Source organism: Nothoprocta perdicaria, unplaced genomic scaffold, assembly GCF_003342845.1.
Source record: "Nothoprocta perdicaria isolate Ctin4 unplaced genomic scaffold, notPer1 scaffold_212, whole genome shotgun sequence".
NCBI classification, from domain to species: domain Eukaryota; kingdom Metazoa; phylum Chordata; class Aves; order Tinamiformes; family Tinamidae; genus Nothoprocta; species Nothoprocta perdicaria.
The window spans coordinates 980,768-1,001,944 of record NW_020455339.1 but is presented as its reverse complement, the minus strand read 5'-3'; the positions used below and the strand labels follow the sequence as shown (position 1 = coordinate 1,001,944).

Genomic DNA, 21,177 nt, shown 5'->3' with positions numbered 1-21,177 from the left:
TTGTCCAGGAAGAGTTTTGTGGCAACAGGACACACAATTAACACGTGCCCCAAGTCCTCCTTGTACTGTGCAAGCTTCAAATGGCTGCGTAACCCTCTGGCAACCAATATGCAACTGAAATGCAGAGACAAGTGGTCTGGGCTTGGTTCATGTATTGCCATGTCTGAGCACTCCTTTGGGGTGAGCACAGTGCCAAATGCATGCACCAGACCAATACTGTCCTAAGGCATCATGCAAAAATTGGGTGACTGTGGGTCTCAGAAATTACAGAATTATTACAGAAATCATTCAACTACACTAAAATTGTGCAGTGTAGTCATGCTCAGCACCATGTGTTGCAGAAATACAGTGTGCTATTGAGGACCAAGTGTCAAAGTGGAACTCGTGGAGCCTCCAACTATAAATCTCTCTTGGATTCTGTGTAGCTGAAGGCAAGTTATTCTGTGCTAGAACAACTGTAAGGCCTATGCAGAACTGAAACACTGTTCTCCACATCGTCAGTGTGGGAAAWACCCTTGCAGTCATTGTCTAACTCTGCAGGTTTCCTCCCCTGACCAGGCATCTGCCTGCTTGACACTGAGGTTCAGCCTTTACTTTTGCACAGCCTGAGACTGTCCTGCTTGCTCTGTCGGTAGGTGGTTTGCTGCCCAAACCAAACTGCCCTTAGAACTTAGGCATTCCCCCATTCCATTCCTCTCTGCCCCACTTCCTCATCTCTGCTCTCCACTCCTTTCCCAAGAGAATACTCTGAGCACAGTGAACACAACAAGACAGCAGTAGGCATCTCCTAAAATGYACTTCACACAGGAGAAAATGGTGACACCCCCATGTTGGAGATTTCTGCAGTCACCCCATCCAGGGACTCCCATAATTTGATACATACACCTGAAATAAATAACTTATTCTTAAATGGCCTACTGCTTTTCCCCCTGAGCAGCAAGTCTCTGTTGAATAGCCAGTTGCCCTATCTTGCCCAGGGCACAGCAGAGCTRAGAGCTGCTTCCTTTTCAGATGGCCTGTGGTTAAATGTGTGAAACCTCCTGCACAGGCACACTGCCTGGGAAAGGACAGGTGCTGCAGTTTGCCTCTTTTGGTAATGATGGCACTTGATCAAGCCAAGCTTAGCAGCTTCTGACAGGAGTGATAAAGAGACTTGCTCAGGAAGTGGACAGGCTGGGCTCAAGTCTGTTCGTGAGGGGGATCGACTTGAAACTCTTTGATCTGTCAAGCAAAAGATGAGTTTTAATTTGTGCCTAGGGAAGGCTATGGCAAGCACTTGCCAATTTTCCTGTTGAAATCATGCGAACATGTGACAAAGAACTCAAGGTTGCCTGGAGCAGAGGAAGCTCAAACCTGTGTCCCAGTGGCATGAGGGCTCCTCGGATAACCCCCTGATTTCCCTCAGGACTTTTTCTATATCATGTCCAGCAATTGCCAGATGTGCATAAAAATGCACAAACCAGCCCAATACCTTACCCACAAGAGGCTCTGATGTATGGCTGCTGTAATAAATTGACTGTACAGTGTTGGGAACACGGAAGTGTTATGCAATTGGAAAACACTGTCATTACTAAAAGGGAAAATGAAGATGTAACTCATTCTTTCACAGTTGCACTTGCTGGGTTTGCTAATCTCACAGGGCAGCACTTGGAAAGTACAGGCCACACACTCCAGAAAGCTGCATCCCACGGCATGAGGACAACACAGAATCACAGAATGTTCAGGGTTGGAAGGGGACCTCTAGAGATCATCTAGTCCAACCCCCCTGCTCCAGCAGGGTCACCCAGAGCAYGGGGCACAGGGCTACGTCCAAGCGGGTTTTWAAGWTCTCCAGAGAAGGAGACTCCACAACCTTCCTGGGCAGCCTGTTCCACTGCTCTGTCACCCTCACAGTGAAGAAGTTCCTTCTCACATGGAGATGGAACTGCCTGTGTTGCAACTTACACCCATTACCCCTTGTCCTGTCACTGGCTACCACTGAGAAGAGCTTGGCCCCTTCCTCCTTACATTCCCCCTTCAAGAATTTATACATGTTAATCAGATCCCCTCTCAGCCTTCTCTTCTCCAAGCTGAACAGGCCCAGCTCGCTCAATCTCTCCTCATACGAGAGATGCTCCAGTCCCTTAATCATCTTTGTTGCTCTCCGCTGGATCCTCTCTAGAAGCTCCACATCCCTCTTATACTGGGGAGCCCAGAACTGCACACAGTATTCCAGGTGCCATAAATTTGCCATAAATCCAGCCTCAGAAATTTTTAGCACCAGCCAAAGATTAGTATGATGCGGTTGTCATATTTTTTTTATATAAGAGTCTTTCTAGGTCAAACTGTTGATATTAGGAAGTGCAACTAAAGAACTCTGCATGGGCAAACAGGAGGCTCTTTTTTTTTGCTTTAGATCCATGAGTTTGTTGGACGAACAGTGATAGCACSATCTAATCAAGTTAAACTGAGACTTCATGGAGGCACTCTGAGGAGAAGGGAAAGCTTTTGGAAGATGTGCAGAAAGTATGGACTATGTTACCCACCTTCCTTTGATCATGAAAAATGATGCTAATTGGCATTGCACCCCACTTTGCTAGTCAACAGCAAAGGGTATTTTGGGGTACAAAAGGGTACAAACTTCTCCAAGGGTGCATTAAAGTRGCAATTATTTCATTTTGTTTTCACTGCAGTCAGTGTGAAATAGAAAGCAGCATAACTACCATTTCTAATTTCCTGATATCTACAGATGTTTCCTAAAATCCTTCTGGGAAGGACACAGCTGCTCACTTGTGTGTCCAGTACGAGCTGCTGTCTGCTGCGTGTCCCCACCCAGCCCTGCAGCAGTTGGTTCTTCCAATATAAACAGCTATAACAGATGATAGAGTTGCACTTGAATTTACTATGCTCTTAAACCATGCCAACGATCTCCCATCTCCTAATTAGAGGTGCCTGTTGCTGAGTATGATTAGGTTGTCTTCTTTTGTTTTTCAAGACAACCACTGGTCTTCATATTCAGGAGTTCTAGGAAATCTCCTGCATAGTCCTGAGGTGACTTGGGGGGAAGTACCAGAGCAGGACCCTGAGCAAACCACTCATCCAAACAAACAGGCAGTAAAGCTTTCTTGAGAGGAGCCTCGGTTCAACCACTGAACTAATTCTCTTGGTCTTTTATATGTAGGCAGGAGTAGCTGAAGTCACTATAAGTAGCATAACCAACAGGAATTTCCCCTCTACTCTTCATAGCTAAAGGGGAGWACATCCAGCATCCCTTTGTAGAGTAGCAGACAAGTTCAACACAGTGCTGCTTCCTTTGAAAAGTGTTTGTTCTTTTACTAGATTTTGATAGGATATCTCCCACCTCTGCCCAATCCCCAGATTTTGATTTTTTGAGCCTTTAGATTTGGCAGATCTGCATCTTTGTAATTCCAAAACAACTGCACTGTATCGAGGAGTTGCTAGGTGTCTTCTGGATAACGCCTGCTCACCATCACTGACTTGGAATATCCTAATGTTATACTCTGCACTGTGCTTGACACTGAGTGCCAAGATGGCAACAGCTCATGAGGCAGCTCTCTGGAGGGGAGGGTCAAGATCTGACCACTGTATGTTTTGAGAAAAATGTTTTTCTGCAGAAATAGCTTCCCAAATACAGGAAAAGTTTACATATTTTTATGTAAAGTAGGATTTTCCTGCCCATTTTCTTAAAAAACAAACATGCAACTCTGCTTTGAAGTCAGCATTCCTCATACTGTCTGCTCCATAGTTAAAAGTGCCTTCCACTTTATCACCAGTATTATGGCTATGGAAGAGCCTTGCATTTGAGCTCAGGCACACATACCGTGTTCATTCATCCACATGATAAGTGTTGACTTGAGTATCCTTTCTGAGGAGGGATGTTGTACTTGTCAGAGTGGTTTTGTGGCTAGCTTATTCAGACTTCAAGAGATGGGCTTGCATTGATTTACACTTAGGCAAGAGACTTGCTCTCAAATGAAAACATTAGAAAAAGAAGAATATAAGAAAAGGACTGAAATATGTGCTCCTTTAGGACTGTTTGTGATAGCTCTTGTTTTCATTAATATGGAAGAAAGCTGCTAGGGATTATTGGTCTCTAAATATGATGACTAGTCTTGAAAGTTGCATGTGTAATCAGGAATTCTTACCTCCTCCTGCCTGTCTCCAAAACTTCCATGGCTAATATGTTTCTACTTTTTTGAGACTTCTTAATTAGTGAGCACTCACCCACCTGAAGAAAACCAGAATCTACAGCCATGTGAAAGTCTAGATAGGTGTGCAGAAGAAATGTGTGTCTGACTCATAGGAGTTTTTAACCTGTCTTCATGGCCCAGGAGCTCAGACTGATCCCAGATCTAATCTGAGTGCTAATCAGAGCACTCAGAAATCTGGAGTCCATATTTTGGCATTAATAGCATATCCCAAAGGGCCACAGATTGCCTTCTGTGGAGCTACAAGACTGAATCTGTTCCATATAATGTCCATCTGATCTGGAGGCTGTTGAATTTATTAGGGGRAAAAAAAGTGTGATGATCCTGCACAGCTGCACACAAGCTCATAACAGACAGAGAGATCTTTCCACTAATTGTTTTTGTTCCGAGCCAAACCAGAACTCGGTGGTAGTGTGCACACTATCTGTAAAATGCCAGTCTGGGCATATGATGGCCAAGCATTTTGCAAAATGCCTGGACTATTATTACTCAGCTCCATATTTCTTTTAGCTCTTTTGCAGCCAGATTGTATGTCCTATATGAGCCCTGACATTCTCTTTGATTTTTTTCCCCCTTTCTTTAGAATCTCAAATGGAAATCTTACTTTCTTTCCTCAGCTTGCTTTTGTGTTTTATTCCTGCCTCCTGACAGTGCATGACCCATGGCAAGCTGAGGTCAGATATTCCTTTTTGCTCGGACAGCTGATTCCAACTTGGAGGAAAAATATGAGAACTTCATGATCCCTGTCATTTTTAAAGCTCAAAAATGCTAATCTGGCACATGAAAGGAGGTTATTCAGGTTCAACTAAATTTGCTCTAAGAAAAATAAAACAGAATTTGAAAGGTAGTGATTCTTTTCCTACATTTAGGATACAAATGAATGGTGTACAAAGTATTCTGGTCCTGTCCTTCTCTGAAAAATAACTATGATAAAACTCTGGTATGCAAATTTCACAGCAGCCCCACCAAAGGTAGGTGCAGAAAAGGGTCACACTGTAGCTTTTGCTCTGGTGAAGCCCAGCACCATTATGCAGCTCCTGTCCCATAAGGGAGGAATGAATGGTAAGCAATACAGGTGAGAGTGTTGGGGCAAAATCCCRAAGTGCTATGTGCTGTCTCAATACAAAGATGGACAGGAACTGGCTTTGAGGTAGCACAGGAGCCACAGCTGCATCTACTTTTAGCTAGAGCTTCTGCCAGTAGTAAAAATTTAACACAACCAGACAAGGAGCAGCTTTATTACCCGATAAGAAGCCAAGAGAATAAATAAACCACCTAAATCCCTCCTGAAGCAGAGAGCTGGAAGGTCTCCAATGGGAACGATTTATGAAGAAAAGTAGAGAGAGAGGGACRGGAAGAAAGATGCTGCGTTGGGATGCAGTGGGGTCAGCGCAGCAAGAAGAGGTTTGTTTACCCAAGGCTTACATTTTGGGACGTACTGCCTCTTGAGACAAGGGCCCAGCAGACTGCTSAGCCCCAGTGGAACAGGCGCCCTGAGATTTCCTTCTAGGGATGTAAAAAACAGGCCAGGACAAGCGTGAGCCCACCCACTTCCTGGGCAATCTGTGCTCAGCCCTCGGTGATGCTTTTGTGGATAATGAGAAGAATTAACAGGCCCATACTGTGCACATCCTCCACCAATTTTTGCTGAGCAATTCCTTGTGCTGCGATTCAGTTATTTTCCCACCCTCCTGCCTTTCAGTTTGCTTCTCTGGGGGATATTTGTTCTAAATCTCTCCCTCTAGCTTATTTCTCCTTTCCCAGTCCTAACAATGTGCCTCATTCAATATGATCTTGATGCCACTGATGCACTCACATACACACAGACAAATTAGTTTGGATTATGTTGGCATGAGGTTACAAATAGGGATTGCTCTAAACGGGCAACACAGAGAAATGGCTTTGAATGAAAAACACAAACCTACACAAACAGCTGTACAGAATTCCTCCTCAAATGAACTAAAAAAAAAAAAAAAGAAAAAGAAAAATGTTAAAAATATTCTTTAGTTGGGATTAAATTCAAGTTATCCATGCAAAATTATCCATGCAAAAATCTCTCTACTGTGGAGTTCCATACACCTGTGCATCTAAYCACTTAAAACATGGAAGCAGAAATTGCTGGTGCCTGTGACAAGAGGTTGAAATGAAAATTCAGTTATCTATTTCCTGCCATTGTACAGGACAAGAGTAGCAGAATTGTCCAGGTGAATATAAGATTGTTAGTTCTGCATCATTCTGTGTTTTAAAACACCTAGGTATTAATTCCAGTTTTCATTAGAACCTCTTCCTTAAACAATAATTTAACTAGATCTAGGAAAAGATTATTTGCAGAATTGGCTTCTTTAGACATTTATACGTAGAACAGGGTCAAAAGATCCTTCATATCTGAAGGAAAAAAAAAACATGTCATTTAATGCAGGTACATTGATACTATGTTTTGCATTGCTATTGAATATTATTGTAGTCTTTAACTACAATGGGCTGATCTCACATACATGCTGTTTGGGTGGTCACGACAAAATGCTTCATGATGCCTTCTTCAGAGCWTAGGTTCAAATCCAGACAGTAACTGTACCAGAGATGCTGTGTACACTGTATGTAACCATGCAGGGGCCTTCTTGCCTCTACCTGGCCCCTGCAGATGAACAGAAGATTGGGCAGGGAGAAGGAATTAGCTCTTCTCTGTAGACATGGACACACCAAACTGGTGAGGCAGAGGCTAGCACTGTCATCACCTCATCCTTGCTTGATCAAGTAGGATATGTGCGCTTCAGGAAACCCCAAGAGTGCAGTGGGGGGATCCTTTCAGCACAGAGGGAGCTGCAGCAGCTCCCTGCAGTGGGAAGAAACAGTCACTCACCTCCCTCCCCGGAGGGCTCCTGTGGGAAGCAACCCTCCTCAGCACCGCTTAACAGAGCGCTCACGAAATGTTGTCTCCTGACAGAAGCAGGTACTTGAGAAGTCTGAGAATRGTTTTCTTTCAGCTGAACCTATTGTGAAAGAGTTGGATTTCACTACAGAAAAAAARGGCACCCATATCAGATTACGGTTGTTTTGCTCCCTGTGCAAACGAAGATAGTTACCCCAGAGCACGTGGTATGTGCTTTCACATGCAGACAAGGCCTAAGACTGGCTGGCTCCCTAAATCCTGCAGCTACTTTACTGAAAAACGAGAAGGGTATGTGCAGTGCCTGGGAAACCTTTGACCAGAAAGCATGTCATGCTGCTTTAGGAGCGCTGCTTTGCTTCAACTGGTGGGAAAAAAAGAGGGTCTGCAAGAAACTCTGTTCCCCTCTGAATTTCAGCCTCTTAGCCATAGGCACTTAACCTCAAAGACAAACACRTCTTGCAGTGCTTTTTGGTGTTCTCCAGGCACAGGGCGATGATGTTTATCTTGGCAGCAACTCTGTCTTGAGTAATTTTCTCCCCCAGGTGCCTCCTCCATTCCTCCCTTAGCTGAGCAGGTCCCAGAGCTATAGGGCAGCTACAGCTTTGCAGCTCCAGCAGTGCCTGTGTCGTGTTGCCTGCTGCATTGTGCCAGCACAGCTCTTTGGAGGATGGCTTGGTGAACCACCTCAGGGAACTGTCCTGCATTAACAACAACCTTTTATTGGCTGGGTTATTTTTAGGCTGAATTACTTCCCCAGCCTGGTTCATGGCACAGTCCTGCAAGCAATTTTGTGAGCACAGCTGAGGGAGGGTGAGGATGGCAGCTGCTCAAACCAGCACCACAGTCACACTGAAACCATGCAGAACCTCTCGCACTGCCATACAAACAAAAACCACACCTCTTAATATTGAATACCTTGTTCACCAGTGGGGCAGAAGGATTAGGAGAAAAAATTTTGAGAGAAAGCAAAATTTGTGTCATCATGTTGTCAGGCCCTCCGAGCAGGGCTGGGGTCTGTGTCTGCTTGAGAGGCGCCAGAGCCAGTGCTTGGCTTCGGGCCACACTTTGGGCCACACACTTTCCCCAGTGGTAGTACGTGGGAGCTGCTGTTCGAATAGGGGAGCTGTTGGAGCTCTCCACCACAGTATGTGAGGTATTTTACTGCAGACCCCTACCAGATCCCACCGCTGCCAGCAGTGTGCTCCCTCGTGGGCGCCCTGTGTGTTTGTTCACCGCAGCGCTCTGCCATGCCTGGCATAGGAGGCAACGTATCGCAGGGCGACATGCTGACRCCACGGCCTAGCACAGCCTTTACCAGAGGGCAGGCACAAGTACGTCCTTCTGAAACACCAACCCTGTGAACAAGAGGCCATGTAAGGACATCGTTACTTTAGATTCTGGCCTCTTCAGCCAAACCSGTTGAAGTTGCCACCCATGGGCTGCAGTTTGTTCCTGCCGTCCCTCCCCCACCTGTGTGGCAGGGCAAGTGCTCCTAGGGCTGCGCTGTCAACTGGATTGCTGAAACCACCCAGGTTAAAAATAACCTCGTAAAGAGGAAAGGGAGATATTTTTAATCTGTATCGTTTCAGTGATCCAGTTGACCACAAACTGGCACATGAGAAGAGGGTAAGGGGAAAGGAAAGGTCAAGGGAGAACAAGCAGTTAAAAACATAAGCTGTCTTTTCGCCAAACCTGGAATCTTATGAAGCTGTGCCCTGAAAGCATTGATCCGCCCTTGTTTTCAGTGTGCAGATCTCAGGATCAGTATTTCAGGATCCTATTTCTGTAAACAGAAGACTTGACTCAGCCTCCTGTGCTTTACTGTGTATGGTGCTGGCACAAAACGTTTTTCATGATTTTAGCATTTTCTCAGGGAGATCGTATGTGTGGCAATGGAAAACACCATGAGAGTCGCAGGGGAACCTTGTAGTACCTGTGCACGTGCACGGCCTGGGAAGGCAGGCGGATGCTATGGGCTGGTGTGAGAAATGCCAGTGAGGAAACCTGCGACGCTCTCTAGAAGCAAGGGAGGGATGTAAAGGTCAGGAAGTGGCCACAAAACAAGGCTGAGATACAGCTGCATGAAAATGAGGGTGGAAAGGGAATGGGAACAACATAAACGCTCATGGAATAGTTACTGATGTCTTTACCACTACAGACACCAGCCTTGCTGCAAATGGCTCTGTGCTCAGGTAAAAGGTGCTCCTTCTGGCCAAAGTTTCCTAACTGCAAAAACTGTCAAGTCAGAGGATTCAGGGGAGAGGGAGGGAGATCAGGGCAGCACAAATCTCTGTTGTCATTCGGCTGGTATTTAAGGGCCACTTAAGCCAAAACAGTCTTCTGCGAGGTAGCTAAAAACCTTTGCTCCTTTCATCACCCAAAACACAGGAACCAGGCCAAACCCAGATTCTTGCTTGGCATCTGCTTCTGCCCCGCACTAGTACCCGTTAAGGCTATTGTTGCTGGTGGCATATTGACGACAGTGTCAAGAGGAGGAACAAACCTGGTGGGATACCAGTCCCCTGAAATGGAGTCATGATAGCTTTTAATTGCAAGGGGCAGGGTCATGACCAAAACTTCTAGCAGAGGGTTGCTGGAGCCAGTTTTGTGCCAGTCACAACAGGACATTCAAATTAATCCCCAAATCCCTTGTCCTGCCCCCATTTTCCAATTTTTCCCTGGATTTTTCTCGATTTTTATTTCCTAGAAAGCTGTTGTCTTCTGTGATGCTGCTACCTGTAGGTTAAATCCACAATCTTTTCAAAAAAAGTTTTTTGTGTGTATGATTGCACAAATGTTATTCAGAGAGAAACACTTCAGTGTCTGGAGCTCTGTGCCCTGTGTGCCCTGAGAACCTTCTTTGCTCTGTGTGTTTAACACACACCTTCTCTGCCTGCTGCAGCCTTTAGCAGGAGAATCGCAAACGTGCTGTCGCAAACTGCTCTCCTGAAGGGTCCACTCAGTGCTCTGCAAGACACTATTACTCCCACATCAGTCAGGTTTATTAGCCCTAGTGACTTCTGGCATATGATATTGCCAATGGCACTGGGACTGTGCTCGCCACAGCTACCTGTGCCACTGCATCCGTGTGTCTCAACTTGGGGGCCTCCCCAGCAGGGGCGTCCTGTGGCATTTCTGGGAGCCCTAACGGCAGCCTGTGAGAGAGGCAGCCTGTATCCATGCTGAAAGCAATGCCCCCTCTTTAGGCAATCACTGCAGGGTCAGAGATGGGTGGAAGGATGGGCTTTGGTGAGAAGCTTGAGTTGCCATGACTGTAATTGCCATGACCTAATCAACAAATAAAAGCAGAGTTTTCTTCTCTAACGCTGTTAATTCAAAAGGAGTAGATGCAGTTTTAAAAGCTGATGAAGAAAAAGGATGTTGAAAAGTATTTTCAAATTTGCTCAGTTTTATAAACTTTTTTGCAAGAGGAAAATGAAACCCCTTACAGAGAACTCATTAGTTGCACTTCCTTTTCTGTAGACAGCATCATGCTTACACTGATGGTACATTTTAATTCTAGTTTTGCGGCTCTTTCTGACATTTTTCAGAATCTGCAGAGCTTAGATTTTTTTCTTTTTTTAGTGGATCAGTAAGAGTTTGGAATAGCAGGCACCAGGCTACCAATGGACTTCTACGTTAGCTCTCTATTTTTAGCCCATGTGGGCTTACTGCATTTCTTTTCTGAAAAGCAAAAGAATCTTCAGTGGGCTGCAAGCACACAAAATATGGATGTGAGTAATCTCAACTTTTTTTGCTAAACAATAGCAGAGATGTTGCTCTTCATCATCCTGAAAAGCGGGGTWATGTCACCATGACTAGAAGTCTTACCAGGCATGGGAGGTAAAGCACTCATGCCATGGGACAGGAGAGATCCAGGCACTGAAGCTCTGGAGGGAGAGAAGCAGATGTGTCCTCATGGTGTCAGAGGCTGAGGGCTGCTGCATCTCTGTGGGGAGAGTGAGAAAGGGAGGCTTCCCACCTTCCCTGGAGCAGGAGGGTGACTGCTAGTCCCWTCTCAGGAAGTGAAAGGGACAGGGCCCTTCTTTTAGTGAGGCRAAGGGAACTTTCTGCATGTCAGTGMCCAGGAAGAGTGAGCTCTGTGGATCAGAAGGCATGCAGCCTGGCACATGAGCTGGAAAAAAAAAGAAGAAGCCATATAAAAAAATGGCTACAGGATTGCAGCGTAATTGCCAAAAAGGATCCGAGAAGTGACTTTTCCTGTTGCAAAACGCATAGCGTAATCAGAGAGTCTGCAGCTGGCAGTTTCTGGAGGACGCAGCCCCTGGGCTACTTGTTCTAATCTTAGAATGGCATGTCCAGAGCTTCCTGTGCGCCCGCGGCCAGCCGCACGCGCGGGAGGGCCGCACAGCAAGGCCCGGCCCCGCAGAGCGGGAAATGCTCGGAACCGGTCCAGCCTCAGAGCTTCCATCAAATCCGGAGAACGGGAGCTGTGTTTTCAGCTGTAGCTCACAAATAAATAAGTAAATAAACCCYCAAGCCCCAAACAAGGGGTCAGAGAGGGCAAGGGGAAGTGCTCTGTCATTCCTGGGTTTGGGCAGAGGGCTGTGCAAGCAGCTCTAGTACTAGCRGAAAGGAGGTTGTAGGGGAGGAAACGAGTCCTTCTCAGAGCACCTGTAGCTCCCCAGCCTGTACTGGGGCTCCAGTCACACATCACTTCTGAAATTGCCCAGATATTCCGGGTTCTGGAATGCTGCAGCCAAGCCTCCCAACACATCCTTCTGTCCCCAGGATCTTCCTTCGTTCCTTCATAATTCCAGCCTGTTCTTCCCTCACCACATGGAGCTCTCCTGTAGCAGAGGAAAGTTCTCTCACCCCACTCAGCCCAGTCATTTTTCATGTGCAACAAATGGCCCCGGTGATCTGCCTACCTCACTGTTTCTTCGTTTTCCATTATTTGCTGCTACCCCGGTCTCTAAGTACTCCAAGGAAGACTGAAAAGATGGTTGGAACACAGTAGAAGTTCACCAGGAAGAGAGAGWTTGATACAGCTGTCATAGCTGGATGCAGGAAAGCTGAACAAAGAAAGGCAGACGTAGCCAGGACTCTGGAAACAGGGAATAGCAGATACTAGCAGATACCTATAACAGAAGATGGCATGTTCTGGGAGAAATAGCTCCCTAAGGAAGGGGAAGAGTATTTAGAAATGGGCTCTAGCCCTGTTGTTTTATACCACATATTTCACACTAGAAATTGCTCCAAGCTGTTCTATGACTTGGGCTGATCCTTAGTGTAATCCCTTTATTTACTTCTCATCTAGAAACTAGGTGCTTCTTCAGCATGGTTTTGAGTTTCCATACCTACTTCTTCAGCCCCTGTAGTATGGTGGCCTAAAAGAAATGGCCTATGGATGGGACAACTTCTGTTCGAGACCCTTCACTTCTAGCAACGCTGAAGGAGAGGTTCTGTTAGCTAGGCATTTTCCTTCCAGACAGAGCAGCATGAAGGAAGAAGGACAACACTGGTGGAGCCCTTGGAAAAACAGAAATGTCCTCCTCTAGTATCAGCCTGTAGTGAAACTTTCTAACAGATAAACAAGAGTGTACTGAGGGAGAGAAATAAGAAATAAATGTGGTGCTGGTAATGGTGGTGGTAGAGGAATCAGAGGTATGAAGTTCCTATATGCTGATTTGTAGCCTGGTTTGTTGTTTTGAGGTCTCAGCTTGTAACAAAACAAGGACTGTTGGTTCATTGCTCATAGTTCTCGCTAGCCTCCTTGCTTTTTCCAGCTTTTGCTCATAATATGCTATTCCTGATTTGTCAGAACAGGCCAATAGAGACCAATTCAGAGGTGGACAAGTCAGCAACACCATCAGTGGCTCAGCTAGCAGGGAAGTTCAAAGAACAAGCAACCAGTATCGGTGGAAAAGAGGTAAGGAGCTCTGCAGCCACAAGTATGTAAAAGAAGAGGTAAATGAGGCAATCATCCCTGCCTCCAGATGTTAGAGACTGATTGATCTAAGCATATATCCACCTTAATTTTCAATCTTCCTAAAGGATTTGACTCCCAGGGTGTTGCAAGCTCTAACAGTATCTTCCCTGCATTGYTAACTTGTACATGAGTGTTCTGGTAGAGCCATACATCAGGAGAGCTAGATGCTGTAACTGAGACACAGTAAAACCTCATAGGATACATATGTATTCCCTAGCACACTCAATGCACATATGATCTGGGACATGTTGCGGATGTATGTGGGGATAGAGGGTGGCAAAGAATAAAAAAAAACCTAATTCCTGAACTATGGAAGAAGAAGGCAAACAACAGACTGCAGTTTAGAAGCCACCATGCATCTCAGAAGCAGATCACCAGTACTGTGTTTGTAAAAGAAGACGGTTTCCCTCAGGTAGTTCCTTCTATATGGTGCTGGAGCAGAAGTGGTCTCTTTACCTGCCCCTGTAACCTCTTCCCAATTTCAGCATTTCAGATTGTGCCTATTTCTGTCATGGTGAAATGCGTTTCTACTGAAATTCTGCTATGCCAAGCAATAGTAGACACAAGCTGTATTTCACCAGATAAGCAAAACACCTGAATTCCTCTTAGGAAGTAAAGAAAGACAATGCTATGGATGGAGATTGACTTCCTCAGACAATCCCTGCTTTTATTACACTCTTTTAAATAGGTGAATGCCCAGTGACAGCTCCCATTAGTCGGTGCTCATTTAAAACTAAGCTGCTTCCCTCTGGTGCTCAGCTGACTTCAGCACTGTCCCTGCTGGGAAGGGGACAGTGCTCCCCATCACCCCTCCTGGCTTTGGCTTTGTGCAGTGGGACCTCTGGCCACGCTGCAGGGCTGGCATACAGCCCCTYATCACGGGTTAACACTCTCACAGTCAGGCACCAGCATGTGTATAACCACTGTCTTCCCAAGCATTTGTCTTCCCTAGTCACCAGTGCATTCGTCTATTACAGTCATTTCCTCTTTCTAAGGTATGGGATTTAATTGCACTAAGGCCCCCACTCCTAAGCAGGCAGCAAGTTCCCAGACCTCTTCCAGTRTTATCAGCAGGCCTCTGCTGTTCCCAAGCCAAGGCAGCATGGAGAGGCCCCACGGTGGGGGAAAACTCCATTTCTCTAAGGACTGAGGAGTACAAAGTTTCCTGTCTTTTCTCTCCAAGCCATCTGTCACTTCTCCACCCTCTCGAGCTCAGATTAATGGCTGACTGGATGGTCTTTAACTCTTGCTTGACCTTTGCCAGCAAAGGGGAACCTGTCAAGCAGGAAACCTCTCGCACATCGCTGGGGCACAACACAGCATTGCCTGGGTTGCAAAATGGTGGGGTTTCTGTAAGATGTGATATTATTGCTCCTTCGAGTGATGCAAGGGAAAGGGCAGGGCTGCCTGCGGCTGCCTAAAGATGCAACATTGCCCTGAGCTGCCTGCAGCACCACCAGCAGGTCTGCTGGTTCCTAAACCAGCCAAGTCCACAGAGGGCAAAAATGCCATGATCCAAATTCTCACGTGCCTGCCTGTAAGACACCGTCACAATTATCCAGTATTATCTTGCGGATATTATCCAGTACCCACAATATTATTCACATATATTTCATGTGTTTATGCACAAAAAGKGTGTTAACAGCTTGGCAGGAGGCAATGAATATGGCATAAAAGTAGAAAGGATTAAAATCTTTAAGACAAAATCAATAAGTAAGAAGGAGCAACTCTACATGTGCAATACTTTGTAGCTCTTCCTTCCCAGTAAGAACTCTGTACTTCCCAGAGCCCAAGSACATTCAGAATAAATGTGCCTGCAGTTTCTCTCTTGACCAATCTCTTTCTTAGTCAAATTAAATATCACAGCTGAGGTCTTGTCTCTGTGACCTGCTCTTCTTCATTGGAGAATAATCTGTGATTGTAGGCCATGTTTAAAAAAAAAAAAAAAAAAAAAAGGCAGAATGTCCCTTTTTGCCCCTAAAATAATTCAGATTAAAGTAGCAAGATCACAAACTGGGTAGGAAGCTAAGACTCACTGTAAACGAATACCAGTAATAAGACAGGAAAAAGAACAATAGCAAGCTATTCCATTGGGAGGGGGTTTCCAGCTTTGGAGATGAAGCTTCTCAGAAGGCTTCTCCACCCTCCACAGCTTAGAAGAGTATTCTTTACACAGAGCCTTGCAGTTCATGCAGGGGGGAAGGGATTAAGATTGTTTTTCTAACACTAGAATTGGGTTAGGAGATGCTGTAAGCCCACCTCGCATGCCAGCTCATATGCCAATATTAAACGCTGCCTTTGGATGTTTCCTTAGGGGAGTTATACCCTGCCATCTAAGCAAGTCACATAGAGTATGATGTTTGGTGCTTCAATTTCACTTCCTTTTCTTTTAATTAAAAAAAAAAAAAAAAAAAAAAAAAAAAAAGATTCCCCCTCTGCTGAGTTGTTTTCTTCTCTTAGGTACCATCACATAAGCCAACTCGAAGGAAACCGCCATGCTCCCTTCCGCTGTATCCTAAGACTGAGACAAGCCAAAACGATGAGCAAGTGAGTGTCAATTTAATAGAAAGTCACGGTCTCCCTTTGGTGCATTCTGTTCTCTCTGACTTCTGAGACACAGATTTAGAGTGATTGGGCTGCGTAACATCAGCCACGTAGCATCAAACCTTTCCTTCGCAGACTCCCCTTGGAGGACTCCCTGGCAGAGTCTGTTCCATACTACTTCCCATTCCCGTGGCACAGATACATGCTCCATTTCTACTGCTCTTGTTTTAYCCTCAGAGCAGAAGATACATCAGTTTTGCCTCTCAAGTTTTTCAAAGCAAGAACTGCTGTTCATTAGATTTTAGCAGCATTTAGCTCTGAGGGCATCTATGCTGTTTATTGCCTTCATAAGTACACRAGAAGTTTGAGTATAATGGTGTAATAGGTCTGCTCTTGAGAAATAATTTATCTGGAGTGAAGAATTTTTCTTCAGCAGTACCTGCAGTGYATTGTCCTGACCGGGGCTCTACCTTTGCATGAGTAGATCCCAAAAAGGTGGCAGTTACCCACTAGCATTTCCTATGTTCAGACCTTTCCCAGTAGCTTCTGTCCTTCTGTATTTCAGTGTGCGTAGTTTAACCCCAAATGCCACATTGCCACCTGCCCTTAGGAGGCAGTTCTTAGGCCTTCTTTTCTAATACCTATAGCCTTTGCTGCCTCCAAGCCAGAGGAGCATAGCAAAAGCTTTACCATCTTAGATTATTTCCTTTTCCTTTGGATCTCAAAAGAGAAACATGCCCCGGCTAAATACATCATTTTCCTTTTCTGAAGTTGTTTTCAGCCTTTTACAGCTCTACCTTTCTGGTCACTTAGGCCCTTCATGTCCAAATTAATTGGATGCCTGCTAACCCTGTTAGTCAAGTGCTGGCAGAAAGCCTTTTTTTTTTTTTTCATCATAAAAAAGTCCTAAATGTTTACCAACATTAAGGCCTGTATTCTTTCAGAGGAAGATTTATTTTCTGTCTAGCCCTCAAAAAATGTCAGTTTAATCATAGATTMAACTCCTTTCTGAAGGCCAAATATCAGTAAAGGCATTACACATAACCAGACTTGGATAATTCACCAAAAAGCAGACAATTATCTCTTCTCCCTCAAGAAGGATGTAGAGCCCTAGGATGGCTGGTTCACAAAAGAGTTAGGAAAGAAGACAGCAGTTGTGCAAAGGTCCTGCATGAGGTTTGCTTTACTCTTCTACAAGTACGTTCTCCTTGCCACTTGCAAGTACCTGCTTTCAATGGATTTCCTTTTTCTCATCTCTTTTAATGTGGTCTTTTMCTGATTCATTTTCTTTTTGCAGAAGCCATCTCCAAACGCTTGCCCTGTGCTCAAGGTCAAGGTGAAAAGCTCCCCGATGATTGAAAAGCTTCAGGTACRTTCTGGAAGGGCCCACATAGTTGTCCCAACAAATTCCGTCCCAACGAATTCCGTGGTGGAGCAGCCACAACGGAGGGGGAGCCAGGAGCTCTGAGGGTGACAGCAAGGCAAGCAAGGCAGCAGTCTCCTCACCAAGGGCCCAGCTCCACAAAACACATGCGAGCAGGACAGAGCAGGCCTGTGACGGTAACCAGGGTCAGACACAATGCAACAGGCAAGCCTGAAGGATGATGTGAGGTCAAGCCAGGAAGCCAGGTTCAGGGTCAGGGTCAGGGCTTGGGTACAGGCAGGGTACGTGGCCAGGCAAGGCCATGGCAGCAGCGCAGCTCRGGGGGGAATCAAGGGCACGGGCCTCAGCTTAAGTGCAACTCCCAAGAGAAGGGGAGAGAAACCCTGTCTAAAGCTTCTTCTAGCTCTTTCTTCACAAGAATCTGGAAAAGGTTTGAAYGCTTGCACCATGCCAGGGAGCTGGCCTTGAACGCAGAGAGCTAAAACCATGGTGATGGTGAGGAAGCAGCTCTCCACTCTCCTTTACCAGTGCCTAGAAGCTCTGCCCTTCCCTGTCCCTATTCCCCTGAGTTACACACAAACACACCCAGGGCTGTATCTGTATCTCTCAGCACTTGACAGCCCATGGACATAGTGCCCTACTACTGCCGGCTGCCCCCGCGGCAGCATGTGCCACTCCTGAGCGTGACGCCACTTGGGTGCCCTGACACAACACAACCCATTCATASTAGTGTCCCCGTTAACGCACCCAAGGACATTTGCTGACAGGAACTTCTTAGGAACGGGCCAGCGGGTGTCAATAAGGAAGTGCTTTTCCACAAACAATCACCAACTTGCTTCTTTCCATGATCTCCTCACTCCCTATGACCACGTGGATCATTCTAAAGACTTGCGGCCCAGGCCTGCAGACGTGAGGTCTGTTTGAGTAGGAGCAGGGGTGGTTTGCACCCTGAGTGACTGCTGGYTGCTTGTTCCTGCTCTCCTGGCCCAGCCGCTGTACATGACAGTGACTTGGCTCGGTCACTGGAAAATCCCTAAAGGCCTCAGGATGACAAAAGACTTCGTCCCGAGATCCAGCTGTTGAGGAAGGACAAATGTCTAGCCATAACTTCTCTGCCCGGGCTTGTTTGTTGACAGTATCACCAGGAGGGGCCTGTGAGCAGAAGCTGTGGGTGGTGACAGCTGGGGGTGACAGCAGGCTGCTGTCCCGTGGCRCGAGCAAGGGTTCCCCCAGGTGGCTGAAACGCGTACTAGGCACACCGGGAACGCGCTAACGCCGTGTGCTCTCCTCTGCAGGCCAACCTGGCTTTTGCTCCGGCTGCCCTGCTACCAGGAGCATCCCCCAAAAGCCCRGGCTTGAAAGTCATGGTCTCTCCGTTCAGCACGCCGCCCTCCACCCCGACGAGCCCTGGCATCCAGTCCCAAGCCAGTGAACCCAGAGAGACGCCGGTCAGCTTTGATCAGCCCCCAGAAGGCACGCAGCTGCAGTTCTACAACAAGGTAGGGGCTGGGCAGGGGTCTCTGCCACTCATTCCTGCGGATGAGGTGGAACGGGAGGCTTGTGTGGCCCTGCAGACTGGAGAGCCCACAGAGACCGACTGCCCGGCAGTTAAGGGGAGAGCTGTGACCCTCATTTACCATGCCCAGTTGCTGTGCTGACTCCTCCAACTACCATAATCCAAAGCCTAATGAATGGAAAAAACTTGTTTTAGGATTTAGCTTGGACAGAGAGCCAGAGTTTAAACTGGGACAATGATCTAAGACTGGAGTCAAAACTGGGACAAAGACTAGCTTTACTGTGGGGAATGACGTACATGAGAGAGCTGCTTATCCTGTAAAGCAGTCCCCTTCCACCTACCTCTGGGAAGAAGAACAGGAGAAATGAAACAATCAGCATAGTAATCAAATTTCTGGCGGGATTATTCTCCGTCTGCTTTACAGTACTACTCTCTACTGTCTCTAGTAGTATTCTACTAGAGAGTACTACTCTCTACTCTCTTCAGTGTCTGTTTTTCCTGTATTCAAGGTGCGGACACGGGGATCAATAAAGCGCAGACCGCCCTCCAGGAGATTCAGAAGATCTCTGTCAGAATATGGAGATGGCGAAGATTTAGGGATCAACATCTCTTCTCCAGAAAATGGTTCCAAAGAAGATGGAGATGAGGTGTTTGGGCCCAAGGGCAAGACAGAAGAGGCAGAAACAGGGAGCAAAGCACCAAAGAAACAGTCAGGATATGATGAGAAGCCTCCATCAAGGAGAGGATCCAGCAGGTCAGAAAATGAAGAAAAAGGGGAAAAACAGGGAGAGGAAAAACAGGGAGAGGAAATGACTCCTTGCAAGAATAATGCAGGGGATACAGAGAGGAAGGTGAGTTGTGCCTCAGGGGAGGAGAATGCTTCCCAGCCTCCCTCTGGAGATAAGGAAGAGAAGGTGTGCAAGGGTTCACAGGGAGAAGAGGAAGACAATGCCTGTGAACAGGAAAAAGGTGACAAGAAGAAGGAAGAAGTGGAAAAGGAGGAGACCAATGAGAGCACAGACACACGGGGAACACCAAGCGCTGAAGAAACCCCATTAGCTCCAGAGACACAACAGGCAGCAGCAGGCTTGGAAACTGCCAGTGAGTCAACACCACCCACACAGGACCAGGACACAGAGCAACTGTGATGCACAGGTAAGATAGATCTGCATGATGATGTCTCCTAAAATAGCTTTTTTTTTTTGCCTACTAATGAAATGACAGAGGCATGCTAACATTTTTGCTTATCCCCACATATCACATATCAAACTATAGATCCAAAACCACTCATGTGATACAATCCCTCCTATCAGGCTAATTGATGTAAAGAGACATTTCCAAACCACTTGTTAGCTTTGCCATCAAAAATAGTGTTTGCACACTTAGCAGTTTCATGGTTAGCCCTGGAACCATGCAGACATGGATACCTACCACTTAAAATAAAAGAGGAATTCCACTGGCTAAAGCCAGGCTTATTCTTTTATATCTTCTTGCTTATTTTCTAACCACTGGTACCCAACATAGCCACAGATGCTTGAGGTAATATCCCATTCCACATCAACTGCATGGCCCTCTGGAAATGCTCGCTTGGTTTTGCAAGGAGGAACTGAAAGAAGGAGCCTGGTGCTCAGGCTGCAGCTCACCTCTCCCTGCCACCCCCAAAGTACCCCTAAGCACAATATCTGTTGCAGATTCCCTGTCCTTGTATTTACTTAAAATTGTTATTATTTGTAATAATTTATTTACTTTTCCCTCTCAAAAGGACATACCCTGTCAAGACAGAGGAGACAACACATGAACAGGAGCCATCTAGCCCAATCAATGCGGAAGCTACTGGAAAACTGTAGTGGGAGAGGAGCAGAATGCAGATATCTTCCGAGGTGAAGAAGCATCCAAGAACTGAGTGATCTGTCACTGGTCCTCTGCTCTCACACCATCATCTTCTGCTACAATCAGAGTTAGAGACTGGCTTATAATTGCTTCCGAGATCAAAATGTAGGTGCTGGATGACTTTTCTTAGGGGATATTCAGGACCTGAGAGACCTGATACATGGTGTCCTGGCTGGGCCCAGCAGCCACCACCACTTTTGGGCCTTCTGTTCTTCARTCCTACTGAGCTCCAAAATGTCATTTTCTTCTCTCCTGCATTGATCTTACATGAAGTTCATCGCTGTAGGACCGATATATATGTGTATATATGTATGTTTGTGTATATGTTTGTATACACACACACACATATGCACACACATATGCATGTATGTAAGTTTATATGTATGGTGCCTTTTCAGTAGCTTCTTTAGAAAAAAAAAAGGGTTTTCGAATATAACTAAATAATGTTTTAACAACAGGAAAAAGAGTGTGCTTTCTCTACATATCTTGTATGGCATACAATGTGAATCCTAAATACAGAGAAAAGTCTGAAAAATGATTATAAAGSATAAAATTCCTCTGGAGGAGAGGACTGACCTGGATGATCTGTGTACGGAATACACAGGAATTGCAGGCAAATTTTGTGTGTGCTTCAACTTTGGAATGTTTTTAGTACTGCTGGAAAGTAACAACCAACAGATTTGATCCACAGAAAAGATGCGCTGTGCAGGTCAGTAGGKTGGGTTTTCTTCACCCAGCCCTGTGCTCTAGGGTTGAGTTAAAAGGGCCACTTGTCCATGAGTCTTTTTCAGT

The 21,177-nt window shown here is 46.0% G+C and overlaps 1 protein-coding gene across 1 annotated transcript in view; it reads left to right on the top strand.

Annotated features, from left to right (window-relative positions):
* The window catches only part of RCSD1 (RCSD domain containing 1), a 32,831-nt gene extending 12,140 nt beyond the window's left edge, over positions 1–20,691 (top strand). Inside the window, exons 2-7 of the mRNA XM_026038555.1 lie at positions 12,884–12,991; positions 15,512–15,598; positions 16,893–16,964; positions 18,275–18,478; positions 19,005–19,650; positions 20,258–20,691. Of these exons, the coding sequence (XP_025894340.1) occupies positions 12,884–12,991; positions 15,512–15,598; positions 16,893–16,964; positions 18,275–18,478; positions 19,005–19,643 (1,110 nt within the window). The 3' untranslated portion in view covers positions 19,644–19,650; positions 20,258–20,691. The remainder of the gene's footprint in view (positions 1–12,883; positions 12,992–15,511; positions 15,599–16,892; positions 16,965–18,274; positions 18,479–19,004; positions 19,651–20,257) is intronic.
* Positions 20,692–21,177: the final 486 nt, after the last annotated feature.